The sequence below is a fragment of the Saccopteryx bilineata genome, chromosome 4, assembly GCF_036850765.1.
Source record: "Saccopteryx bilineata isolate mSacBil1 chromosome 4, mSacBil1_pri_phased_curated, whole genome shotgun sequence".
Classification (NCBI taxonomy): Eukaryota; Metazoa; Chordata; class Mammalia; order Chiroptera; family Emballonuridae; genus Saccopteryx; species Saccopteryx bilineata.
Window position 1 is genome coordinate 146,768,232 of NC_089493.1, and position 14,233 is coordinate 146,782,464.

General features: G+C 36.0%; 1 protein-coding gene across 4 annotated transcripts in view; it reads left to right on the forward strand.

Moving 5' to 3' along the window:
• PNPLA8 (patatin like phospholipase domain containing 8) overlaps nucleotides 1–14,233 on the forward strand; it is a 61,874-nt gene that overhangs the window by 2,778 nt on the left and 44,863 nt on the right. For 3 of the 4 annotated variants that reach the window (XM_066272162.1, XM_066272158.1, XM_066272159.1), the window contains exons 2-3: nucleotides 7,085–8,230; nucleotides 8,370–8,519. In XM_066272162.1, coding sequence (XP_066128259.1) covers nucleotides 7,175–8,230; nucleotides 8,370–8,519 — 1,206 coding nt within the window. In that variant the 5' untranslated portion in view covers nucleotides 7,085–7,174. The remainder of the gene's footprint in view (nucleotides 1–7,084; nucleotides 8,231–8,369; nucleotides 8,520–14,233) is intronic. The other variant, XM_066272161.1, reaches the window with a different exon arrangement.

Genomic DNA, 14,233 nt, shown 5'->3' on the forward strand with positions numbered 1-14,233 from the left:
TTCTGGGTTTGGCGCGCGCGTGTTAGCTTGAATTGCCCAGGTTTTTCCACGGCTTGGATCTCCGTGCCACAGCCTGGTTTAGCTGTTTGTACCGCAGCCTGGAACTATCCACTCCCTATGCCCGCCTTAGTTTCTATATTCTCAGTTCTCAGTGAAAGCCATCCTGTTTGGATTAGAGAGGAAGGCGGTGCATTTCTTACTCCTTATTTCCCCCGGAGTTTGACCATATATTTAGCCAATCTTTCGCTCGATCCTACCTTCGGGTGTGTTGTGAAGCATCTGAAGACTCCAAGGATAGGTTTTTCTGTTTCTGGTTGAAGAACTTGTTGAGTTTATGGGGAGATTTTCGGTATCGCTTCCTACCGCGCCATCACTGTGACGTCTCTCTCCCTGCTCTTTTCTCAGTTGATGGCACCTCTCACTTTACATTCTTTTCTGTGTAGTTTTGCAGTCGAACAACTTTTCCTGTTGAATTTACTCTCAAAACTCTTACCTGCACTTACTAGTGTTGTGATTTGGGAAGTTAAATTAAGCCTGTTGATTTTGTCAGTAGCTTTTTACGTTTAGTAATTTTTTGCTTGTCATTTTTAGAGAGATATATTAAAATATGACCATAAAATTGTCTAGGCTTTCTGTAATTGTCCCCTCCCTTTTACTTTATATACTATATTTCAGTGCCAGGTTGAAAGGTATACTTAAAATTGGTCATGAGGATTATATCCTACAGCAGGGGTAGGGAACCTATGGCTCGCGAGCCAGATGTGACTCTTTTGATGGCTGCATCTGGCTCGCAGACAAATCTTTAATAATAATAAAAAAAAAACGTTAAAAATATAAAACATTCTCATGTATTACAATCCATTCATTTCCTACCACTCACGTTCATGGTTGCGGGTGGCTGGAGCCAATCACAGCTGTCCTCCGGGACAACACCAATTTTTATTGGATAATGCATAACATACACAGGTGGTTGTATGGCTCTCACGGAATTACATTTTAAAATATATGGCGTTTATGGCTCTCTCAGCCAAAAAGGTTCCTGACCCCTGTCCTATAGGAAAGAAACAATTCAGACCCCTTACTATAGTCTGAGTTTACATAGCTTGACTCGTGGATCCTTCTCTACCATTTTTTCTGCTTCATAATTCCCTTCAACTACCTTGTTGTTCTTACTATCCTGAGTAGACAAAGCCCATTCCTGTCTCCAAAGGTTGATTGCTTATTTCTCTGCCTTGAATGCTTTTTCTCCCAGCAACTTTTAATAATTTGCTTCCTCTGTATATTTTGGTCTCCAGTGAAATGTCAACTCAATTTTTCTCCTGACCATCTCAATTAAAATAGCACTCTCTGTGCCCTTCCTTTATGTCACTTCTCCAACTGACATTATGCATTATATTAGTTCGTTGTTATTTGTTTATAGATTAATTATATTATTCTCCAAGGCCTACAAGACTACTTGAGATTTAATAAATAAATGGGTTAATTATTTTCCTATTATATAGTATCCCTTTTTTAAAAATCCTTATTTAATAATTTTATCTTAAATTTTCCTTAAAATACTTTTTTTATTTTCTTTTGGTTATTCTGTACCTACTGTATATATATCATTTTCCACATTCCATTATTTTCAGTCTTTGTCATTATGGACAGGTATATCTAGTAACTAGCATATAACTGAAATTTTTATTTTAGAATTTGTTCACTCTTTGTACAGTTCTCTTTTTTGCCTTCTTATATTTGTTGCCTGTGTTGCATTGTTGACATTGTAAATCTACTTAATTTTTTTATTACTGGTTACTCATTATCCTGTTGCTAGTATTCTCTTTAAGTTATTTATTTCCTTGTATGTTGTGTAATTGTTGTGAGTTAAACTTCAGTGATGGTGGCTTGGGGTGGGAATCCCATTTGCCTTGAGCTTTGGGAGTGTCCTTAAGTGTTAGTTTTGGTTGACTTTGCTGAGGCCCTTTGGAGTTCACCAGCTCTGGCTAGTTTTCATTTGCTTAGGGCAGTGGTTCTCAAACTTTTTGAAGTTGGGGCGCATTTAAAATCCTACAAATAATTGTAGGCACACTAGATACAAATTTCTGAGAAATATGTTATAATAATTAAGTCAAATATTAAAGAAAAAATATAAAGTCCAAGTGTGCTTTTATGGTAATTAAATGAAATAAATACAACAAAATTAAATTTATCTGACATTAAAAAACATTTTTATGTTAAATTTTTTGAGTTATGCTTTTTAGAATTTGTTAAAAAGGGGTTAAAAATTTAAAAATGACAAGAAAGTTATCTTTTTATATACTGTATATAGATACATTCTTAGTAAGATTTAGTAAATTCGGCAGGTCCTGGTGCAAATGTGTTAAGTTTTTTTATTCTTGTGTTTATGAGAAACATGAGCCTGATGTATCCTGGCAGTTTCTTCAATGTTTGGGCATATATTTGAAAGGCAAACTCTCATTTCCTCGTCAATACATTGAAGAATTCCCCTCTTTTTACTCTTAATTGTGTTGAGGGTAGAAAATCCTAATTCACATAAATAGGATGTTGAAAATTATAGTAAAATGTTCAAAGCTTTTTTAGATATTGCCACATATTCTTCTTTTATAGACATCCAAAAGGCTTCAAGAGACAATTCCTTATGCTTAATCATCAATCCAAATCCCCCACCATACATATCATCTTAACTTGACACCAAACAGAGGATAGAAGAAAATTGTCTCCAGTCTTTCTGGGGAACATGGGGGGGAGGGTGTAAACAATCCAGCACCACAGCTTAACAGCCTTTTGCAACCTAATCAGGCAAGTGAGGTGGAGGGTTGGGCAGACTGTCAGCTTACAGCCAATTCCCCACACCTCTGTCCCCCAAAAATCTAAACTCTAAAAACCCGTTGGTTTTTTTGGTCCCCAACAGGCACTATTTTTCTCTGGAATACCATAGGGCGCACCTGGAAATCTTCTAGTGCCCTAGTGCGCACTTTGAGAAGCACTGGGTTAGGGTCTCTGTACCATCAAGGTAATGTGACTGCAGATTCAGGTCGGTGATTCCTCTTCAACTGTGGTTTTCCCGCTATTTTTATTTTTATTATTTTTTATGGTAAAAAACACATACAAAACTTACCATCTGAACCATTTCTAAGTATATAGTTCAGTGGCATTAAGTTCATTCACACTGTTGTTAAACAGATCTCCCGTACCTTTTCATATTGCAGAACTAAAGCTCTCTATACCTATGAAATAACAATAGCCCTTTGCCCTATTCCTCGACCCCTTGTAACCATCACTTACTGCCTGTATTTTTGAATTTACTACTCTAGATACCTCAAAAAAGTGGAACCAATATTTGCCCTTTTGTGGCTAGCTTATTTCACTTAAAATAATGTCCTAAAGTTTCATCCATGTTGGAGCATGTGATGGGATTTCCTTTCTTTTTTTTAAGGCTGGATACTATTGTATTTTTGTTTATCTAGTCGTCTGTCCATGGCCATGGTTGTTTCCACTTCTGTCTGAGTAGTACTGCCGTGATCATAGGTGTAAAAATATCTCTTTGAGACCCTGCTTTCCATTCCTTTTATATACCCGGAAGGAGGATTCCTGGATCATATGGCAACTCTATTTTTGATATTTCGAGGAACCACTATACTGTTTTCCATAGCACCATTTTAGTCCCACCAACAGTGCCCAAGGGTTCCAACTTTTCCACATCTCTGCAAACACTTATTAATTATTTATTTGTTTATTTTATTGATTTGAGAGAGAACAGGGAGAGAGAGGGAGAGAGATATAACTTTTGGTTGTTACCCCCATTTATGCATTAATTGGTTGATTCTTATATATGCCCTGACCAGGGATCAAACCCTCAAACTTGATATATCAGGATGGTGCTCTAACTGAGATACCCAGCCAGGGCTGTTTATTTCTCTTGATAGTAGCCATCCTAATGAGTATAAGGTAATGTGTGATTTGGTTTCGATTTCCATTTTCTGATGATCAGTGATGTTGAGCATCTTTTTATATGCCAGTTGGTCATTTGTTTGTATCATCTTTGGAGGAAAGTCTGTTCAAGTCCTTGGTCTGTTTTTTAATCAGGTTGTTTTTTGTTGTTGAATTTTGTACAAGTCCATTATTGGTTTTGATAAGCATGATTTTATATCAACAAATACTCTAATTTTATCATATTTCTATGTTGGAAATTGTAGAGCTTTTATGTTGTCAGCTTATTCATTGACTGCAAGTTCTAAGGAGTTCAGGAGAGCCAGGAATGCAGATAGGTTTGCTTATTTTCTCTGCCCACCCCTGAAAATTGGGTGTTTTAAAATAATATGCTCACAGGAAATTTAGAAGGATTTTAGTTCAGACTACCTACCATCTTCTGAACAGTCACAGTAAGACCTTGGTTTCTGTTTTTCTCAGTCTTGTCCCATTACTCCATTCTGTCAGAGATCTGCTGGCATCATCTTTTAATATGATTCCTTTGCTGAAAATACTTTATTGACAGTTTGATTTTTAATCTCTGTGGCAATATAAGAGCCTTCATTATCTGGTCCAAACTGCCTTTGCAGTATCATCTTCTGCCTTTCCCTCATTATTCTCTGTAGGTCCCGGGATCAAACTAGACTACTTGCAGTTTTTGCTCATATTGTGTATGCTTTTTTAAATGCTTTTGTGTGTGTATTTTTTCCCATTAATTAGAATTCTCTTGTACCCCTCTTATCTTTACCGTGTGATGAATTTATTTTTAACTTTGCCTAGTTTTTAGCATCTTTTTCTCAGCCTTTCCTGGACATTTACTCTCACTTTGTGTCTTCCATTCACAAGGCACCGTCTGTTACAGTGCTTTAAACTATTTAATTTTTCTGATTACAAAAGTAAAACCTGCTTGTTGTAAAATATTCAGACATTACAAAAATAAGAGATAAAGTCCTAATTCTCTTTTGGTTCCCAAGAATAAATAAACTGGTGCTTATCTTTTTAAAATCTGTGTATTTGTGTTCACAGATTTAAACTAGATATATAGGTTTTTGTTTTCTCTTATTCATAATATCTATATATCTACATCTGTATCTTCATATAGGACATATGGTATTGCAGCTTACCTTTTTCACTCTACTCTGTAAGAAGGATATGTCAGTATACCCAGATCACCTGGTTCTCTTTAACCAGCATGGTAACTCATTCCAGTGCATGTATGCACCATAATTTATTGTGCCATCTTTTGCCAGAAGACATTGAGAGTTGTTTTTCAATGTTTTGTTATTTCAAGCAGTGTAGCAAGGATATTTTGTGTATACCTTTATACTCATTTGTGTGTGTGTGTGTGTGTGTGTGTGACAGAGGCAGAGAGGGACAGACAGAAAGGGCAAGCGATGAGAAGAAGCATCAATTCTTCATTGCAGCACCTTAATTGTTCATTGATTGCTTTCTCATTGTACCATGAGGGGGTGGCCACAGCAGACTGAGTGACCCTTTGCTCAAGCCAGCAACCTTGGGCTCAAGCTAGTGAGCCTTGCTCAAACCAGATGAGCCTGTGCTCAAGCTGGCAACCTCGGGGTTTCAAACCTGGATCCTCCACGTCCCAGTGTGACACTATCCACTGCGCCACCGACTGGTCAGGCTATACCTTTATACTCTTATGCAAGCAGTTCTTAATAGAAGAATTCTGATAAAAAAGAATGTGTGCTTTTAGTTTTTTTAATTTATTTATTGATTTTTAAAGAGAGGAAGAGAGAAAGACAGAAGCATCGATCTGTTCCCTGTATGCACCCTGACCAAGAATCAAACCTGCAACCTTTCCGTATGGGGATGACACTCTAACCAGCTTAGAATATGTGCCTTTAAAATTTGATAAATAGCATTTAATATTTTATTATATTAAATAGCCCTCTGTGTTCCATTTCTCCAGCCCATTATTAATTATTTACATTTTTACCAATTGAAAGAAAATACCTGTTTTAATTGGCATTTTTCTTCAATGCAAAGGATATTTTCATGATTTTACTGTTTTTATTTATTCTTCTGTGACTGGCCAGTTTGTTTTCTTTTTTTCATTTTTTATTAGGTTCTTTCCTTTCTTATTTATATGTGTTCTTTTTACATAGTGCTTATGAACCCCTTGACTGTTAGAAGTTGCACTTTGCTTCTTCAATTCTGACTTAATTCTTTATTTATTTATTCATTTTTTTGTATTTTTCTGAAGTGTGAAGCAGGGAGGCAGAGAGACAGATGCCCGCATGCACCTGACCGGGATCCACCCAGCATGCCCACCAGGGGGTGATGCTCTGCCCATCTGGGGCGTTGCTCTGTTGCAACTGGAGCTATTCTAGAGCCTGAGGTGGAGGCCATGGAACCATCCTCAGTGCCCGGCCAACTTTGCTCCAGTGGAGCCTTGCTGTGGGAGGGGAAGAGAGAGATAGAGAGAAAAGGGTGGGGAAGGGTGGAAAAGCAGACGGGCACTTCTCCTGTGTGCCCTGGCTGGGAATCGAACCCAGGACTTCCACACGCCGGGTTGATGCTCTACCACTGAGCCAACTGGCCAGGGCCCTAACTTCTTTAATTTAATTAGTACTTACTACTAGGTGGTGAAATCTTCTTTACAGAACTATCTTTAGCTCTAAACTAAAAGTTCCTTAGTATTCTGTTTGTGATCTCAGCATCTAGCAACATGTAGTGTAAATGAAATACTGTATAAATGATTTGCAATGAATGAAGTAACTCTTGTCTTCAAAGAACATAAAGTCTGGTATCATATAAACTTGTCAAAACTTGAACAATAAGGAAGAAAAAGCACAGTATCTAAATTATATATTCAATTAAGTGTTGTCGAAAAACTTATCTATTGGGTAGCTTCTCTAAATTAGTGTTGTGAAATGGCCTGCTACTCACTTTCTTTTTTCATTGACTTCTATAATGAAAGGTGAATTATTTATTAGTTTAAAAGTGAAATCTATATCAACCACAACAGAAATATATAACTCTATCTTTTATTGACCCAAGTTGTTGAGTTTAGGTCATGTAGTAATATATTTTTCTTATACTCAATTTCAGTTTTATCTTGAATCCTAATTTTTTTTTCTTGCCATTTCAGGTAAGACCATGAATTATGGCATATCTTAAATGAAGCATTCAGAAATGAAGTAAAAGTCATAACATATAGAAAATAAGTGATTTTTAAGTTATGTCTATTAATTTGACTGTAGATATATATATTTACCTCCTTAGTAATGCACGAAGTCTTTGTGGGAAGCAGAAAAGCAAGCAGCTGCATTTCTTGTGCTCACCTAAATATTACTGGAGGATAAGCCACATCAGTCTGCAAAGAGGTTTTTATGCAAGCAAAGTAAGATGTAAATGGACCAAAAGTGAAGCCTATTCTTGCAGTAAGCACTGTTACTCTCCAAGCAACAATGGTTTACATATTGGAATTTTGAAACTTAGCACCTCTGCTCCCAAGGGACTTACAAAAGTGAGCATTCGTATGTCCCGTATCAAAAGTACTTTGAACTCTGTTTCAAAGGCTGTTATTGGATATCAGAATGAAATGATCTCACGTTTAGCTCAATTTAAACTAAGTTCTAAAATATTAAGAAAAGTATCAGATGATGGCTGGTTAAGACAGAAAACCATTAAACAAACCATCAAGTCTTTGAAAAACTATACTGACAAATCAGCAGAAAAGAGTTCTGTTTCAGAAAAGCAAAGTCACATAGATAAAGACGAAGATATTGGTAAACAAAGCCTTTTTCGTTACACAAATATTATAACAACAAAATTTGGAGAGTCTTTCTACTTTTTATCCAGTCATATTAACTCTTACTTCAAACGTGAGGGGAAAATGTCTCAAAAAAGAGAAAACAAACATTTCCAGAACAAATCAAAACTTGAAGATGAAAAGGTCGAAGAAGAGAAACCCAGTGCTCCAGATTCTGGCATTCTGACTGATGAGAAGCTAGGCTCAGAATCTTTTTCCTGTACTGTGGACAGGTCTGGAAGTCCTAGTGGAACACCTGAGGTCCTTCCAGTTTCTACTAAACAGAGTATTGCTAACTTTCTTTCTCGTCCCACTGAAGGTGTACAAGCTTTAGTAGGTGGTTATATTGGTGGACTTGTCCCCAAATTAAAGTATGAGTCAAAGAGTCAGCCAGAAGAACAAGAAGAAGCCACCAAAGCTGAACAGGTCAGCAAAGACAAAAATGCAGAGGAGAAAAAGCGTTTATCTCTTCAGCGAGAAAAGGCAAGTTGTTATTCGTGGTGGTTTTAAGTTTTGTGAAATTTATATTTTATTTCTTAGTGAGACCTTAGAAACTTTATCTCTTAGTGTTACTAGAGCAGTTTCATATTGTAATTATACATATTTTAATATGTCTTTGTAGATTATTGCAAGAGTGAGTATTGATAACAGAACCCGGGCATTAGTTCAGGCATTAAGAAGAACAACAGACCCAAAACTCTGCATTAATAGGGTTGAAGAACTGACTTTTCATCTTCTAGAATTTCCTGAAGGAAAAGGTGTGGCTGTCAAGGTAATTTTAATTTTATTTAATCTGGTTTTATCTTGGAATAAAAATACTAATAAACCTAAACTAGAGAAAGCAGTACCTTTCTTGTTTTTTATTAAATTTTCTACTACATTACTTCCAACTTTTTAATTTCTTCCCTTTTCTTTCCCTTTCATTTTTTTATTTAAATATTTTTGTGGTTTTTATCATACATGTGATGTGCAACAGTCAATAATTGCCCCATTTATTCTATGATATACATTCTACTAAATTCTCCCTTTTATTCTGTGATATAAATTGTACTATAGATACTGATATCTATACTTTAAACATTTTAAAATGGAAGATAAATATTAGTAGATTAGCTTTTCTTTGCCTTAGTTTTTTCAAATATAAAATAGTCAAGATAATTCACAATCATTTAAATAGACTATTTTCATAGAAATACTATAAAATATGAATGATGTGGTTGAGTTTCTGTACGTATGTGCTACTAGGAGTCTTTGTACTATAATATTTAATGAACAATTTCAAAATATAATGAATACATGATGTTGACATTTTATTAGAGATCTGTAGTGCTTATTTTCAACTTTCCATTCAGAAAATTAAAGTTAATGTAGTTCATGTTTATTTAATTTATTGACAATTTCTTTCTGAAAAATTAAGTCTTGGAATAATTTACCCTTCTGTAGTTTTATAGTATATAATACATATCTTATAATAGCTAAATTTGGGATTATCTTTCATATAGATGTCATCTCTTACCTAAAAGGTAAATTTTCTAAATATAAATATGTATTTCAGTGATACGCTGAGAACAGACCTAAAATAGAATGCTGTATTTTAAAAAATTCTTTAAAAACATTTTACTGCATTAAATTGTGAGTATAAAGTTCATTAAATTTTCACAAATTATACATCCATATAGCCAGCACCTGATTGAAAAATAGATTTTACTTGTGCCCCAAATCACAGTTTTCCCCCAAATTAGTCACAGGTTATTTTTACTTGATCTTGTATATTCTATGAAATATTGTGATTGGCTTCTTTCATTCAGCACATTGGTAGAAGTCATTCATATTGTTGTGGGTAGTTTATATCATTCATTCTTGTTGCCGTTATGTAGTATTTAATGGTGTGAATGTATCACTATTTATTTATTTTACTGGGGGCTGCTGCTCAAACCAGTCAAGCCACTGGCAGCGAGAGGGGAACAGGGAGAGAAGGGGGAGAGGAAGGGGAAGAGAAGCAGGTAGTTACTTCTCATATGTGCCTGAACCCAGTACATCACAGGCCAGGCGGACACTCAACTGCTGAGCCAACTAGCCAGGGCCTTTATTTAATTTCTAAATAAAAATGAAAAAGAAATTGTTCTACACACACACACACACACACACACACACCAAAATAAAGCCATTGTATATGCACTGTTTTTGTTTTGTTTTGTTGTATTTGTTTTATTTTTGTTTTGTTTTTTGAGAGAGAGGCAGGGAGAGAGACAGGATAATCGAGCTACTCCTTCCTGACCAGGCAGTGGCGCAGTGAATACAGTGTCGTAATGAGATGCAGAGGACCCAGGTTCGAAACCCCAAGGTCACCGGCTTGAGTGTGGGCTCATCCAGCTTGAGAATGGGCTCACCAGCTTGAGTGCGGGGTCACTGGCTTGAGCGTGAGATCATACACATGACCCCATGGTGGCTGGCTTAAGCCCAAAGGTCACTGGCTTGAGCAAGGCGTCACTTACTCTGCTATAGCCCCCCCCCCCCCCCATCAAGGCACATATGAGAAAGCAATCAGTGAACAACTAAGGAGCCACAATGAAGAATTGATGCTTCTCATCTCTCTCCCTTCCTGCCTATTTGTACCTATCTCTCCCTCTCTCTGACACACACACACACACACACACACACACACACACACACACAATATTGAGCTGCTCTTGTATGTTCCCTGACCGAGGGATCAAACTGGCAACCTCCATGATCTGGGATTGACTCTAGGACAATGCTCCAACTAACCAAGCTATCTAGCCAAGGCTTAATTTTTTTTTTTTAATTTATTTATTGATTTCTAGAGAGACAAAGAGAGGAAAGGAGAGAGGGGGGAACAGGAAGGGAAGCACTCATTTGTTCCAATCAGTCGTATATTCATTGGTTGGTTCCCGTGTGTGCCCTGACCGGGGATCAAACCTGCCACCTTGTCATTTTGGGACGACGCTCTTAACTGACTGAGCTAACCAGCCAGGGCTTGTGCACTGTTTTATAACCGTTTTTTTCAGTTTGTATTGTACACCTTTCTGTATCAGGAAATTTTCATTTCATTCTACACCCAGTTTGATAATGTTCTTTATATAACTGATTGGGTCTAAATGAGGTTCTAGTTCAGACCATGCATTTTATCTTGTTATCCCTAAATCACTTAAAATATACCAAAGTCCTTTCTTATCTACACCATCAGGAATGATAATTGGAGAGACCAAGCTGTTGTCTTGTAGAATGGCTCAGCTTTATGGATTTACCTGGCTTCCTCCTCATTGGTGTCATTTACTGTATTCCTATTTCCTTTTTTAATTTCTTGGATGCAGGAATTTAACTGTGAAGGCTTGATTGAGTTAAATATTTTCTTATTAGTAGTAGTCGTAGATGACGCCATGTGCTTGAAATTGCATCCTATTAGGACATATAATGGGTTGAATAGCCATTAGTAATGCTAAGGTTGACCACTGGATTCGGGAGATGACAGTCTGTTCTTTTCATTGGACATTCATTGGCTAGAACCATTATTCTGACAACCGTTTACCTAATTGGTTTCAGAACTAGTCATTTCATTAGGATTGCAGAATAAATTTCCAGTTGTGTCATTCCTCTGCATTTTAATTTATATTCTGTAAAAGTAGAGTTTTCCTTCACCAACTAAAACTATTTGGTTATTTTCAAAGACCAGTTTTCCAGAAAGAGCAAGAGGAATGATTGATTTCTTTCTAGTTACCAATTTTCAAAGTAAAGAGTTGCTTTAAAAGCTGCTTCAATGATGACAGGAATTTTTGGCATTTTCTTCTTTGCTATCATTGCGAACTCACAGTTTTTAATAAATTCAGTTTCTGTAATCATTTTTCTTCCCCTCTCTTTTTTAAAATGCTGAATTTGTCTCAACTTTGACTAGTAGGGACTCCCTCGAGCTTATTTATGTATCTTTTTAAAAAGTTATTATAAAAATATATGTAGAAAAAAACGTAAGTACACAGCTCCATGAATTTTCAAAAATTGAACACATGTATTAAACCACCACCCAGTGTAAGAAAAAAAAATGTTACCAGTATTCCAAAAACTCCTTTATACCCCCTTATAATCACTATCTCCAAAAAGATTGACCAATTTTTCTGATTTTTAGCAGTGTAGATTAGTTGTGCCTTTTTCTACATATTACATCAATGGAATGGTACAGCATGTGCTTTTTTCTGTTTCTTTTTTTTTCCACTCAACATATGTATTTGCTAGAGCATTCTATATTGTGAGTGTTGCTATAGAACTTTCATTTATTGTAGTCTATTCTGTGGTATAAATATAAAACAGTATATTTATTTATTTTACTGTTGATGGACATTTGGATAGTTTCCAGTTTAGGAATATTTAGGAATAGTCTTCTGGAATGTATCTTTTGGAAAACATGACTTCACTTCTTTGGGGTATATACCCAAGAGTAGTATTCCTGGTCACAGAGTATGCCCATTTTCCTTTTCATTAGATAACTGCCAAGTGGTTTTGCAAAGTGCTCATACCAATTTATACTTTAACTAGAATTTATGAGCCTTCTGGTTGTTCTACTTCCTCCAACACTTTATATTGTTGTTTTTTTTTATTTTAGCAATTCCGTTGGGTGTTTAGTGATATTGTAGCTTTTGTTTGTATTTCTCTGGTAACAGTAAAGTGCAGCACTTTCTGCAGTGTTTATTGGCTGTTTGTATACTTTGTGAAGTTCATACTCTAGTTCTTGTGTAATTTTCTACTGGGTTGACCGGCTTTTTCTTACTAATTAGGAAAATCTCTCTCTATATTATATGCATATACAATATACATATATATTATAAATATATTTTTCCACTCTGGCTTACCTTTTTATTCTTTCTAATGGTCTTTGACATATAGATATTTTTAATTTTAATATTGTCCAATTTATAAATATTTTTCTTTATGGTTAATATTTGTGTCGTGTTTAAGACACTCCAAATATTTTCCTCTGTTTTATTCTAAAACTCTGTTGTGTGACCTTTCACACATATCTACTATTCATCTAGAATAAATTAGGTTATATTATATGAGGTAGGAGTCATGATTTTTTATTTTTAATACACATATACAGTTGACTAAGCACATAATTGAAAGGACTTTTGTCATAAATCAGGTGATTATATATGAGTTTGTGTCTGGATACCATATTCTGTACCATTGGTATACTTATCCTTGCTCCAATACTATACTGCAAAAATTATTGTAACTTTGTAATAAATTTGCTGTCTGATAGTACAAATCTTTCAACTTTGTTCTTCTTCTTAATATTGGCCTAGGTACATTGTATTTTCATATAAATTTTAGAATCAATTTATATATAAACTTTTTTTAAAAATGAAGAAGCAGCCCACTGAGGGGGCAGTGGCACAGTAGATAGAGCGTTGAACTGGGATTCAAAGGATCCAGGTTCAAGACCTCGAGGTCACCAGTTTGAGGGTGGGCTCATCTGGTTTGAGCAAAGCTCACAGCTTGGACCCAAGGTCGCTGGCTTGAGCAAGGGGTCACTCATTCTGCTGAAGGCCCACAGTCAAGGCACATATGAAAAAGCAATTAATGAACAACTAAGCTGTCACAACAAAAAACTGATGATTGATGCTTCTCATCTCTCTTTGTTTCTGCCTGTCTGTTCTTATCTATCCATCTCTCTGACCCTCTGTCTCTGTAAAAAAAAAAAAAAAAAAAAAAATGAAGAAGAAGAAGAGCTCTGGTCAGGTTGCTCAGTGGATGGATTGTCATCCCAGCACACTGAGGTCATGGGTTCAATCCCTGATCAAGGCACATAGGAAAAACAACCAATAAGTGCCCAACTAAGTGGAACGACGAGTCAGTTCTTCTCTCTCCCTTCCCCTCTCTCTCAAATCAATGGGGGAGGGCGGGATTCATAGTAGGATTTCAGTAACTATAGAGTAATTTGAGGTGAACTGAATCTTTTTAATATTGAACCTTCTAGGCCTTGAATATGGTATATTCTTCCACTTATTTGAAGTGTCCTTATTTTCACTGTGTGAAAATGTGTTAGTATTATACATTTGGACTGCTATAGCAAAATACCAAATAGGTAACTTATAAACAACAGAAATGCATTTCCAGAATTCTAGAAGCCAGAAGTTCAAGATCAAGGTGCCAGCATGATCACCTTCTGTTGAGGATCCTGTTCCTGGTTCAAAGCTGGTGCCTTCTCACTGTGTCCTCACATGTTAGAAGGGGCAAGGGGTCTCTAATTCTATTCGTGGGAGCTCTGTTCTCATGACCTGAGCATCTTCCAAAGGCTTTACCTCCTAATACTATTATTTTCAGGGGTTTCAACATGGGAATTTTGAGAGGACACAAATACTTAGACCAGAGCAATCAATGTTTAAAATTTTTCAGTGTCAGTATCTTACACATCTTCCATTAGATTAAAAAAAAAATAATTCCTAGGTATATGAAGTTTGGGGATGGTAATTT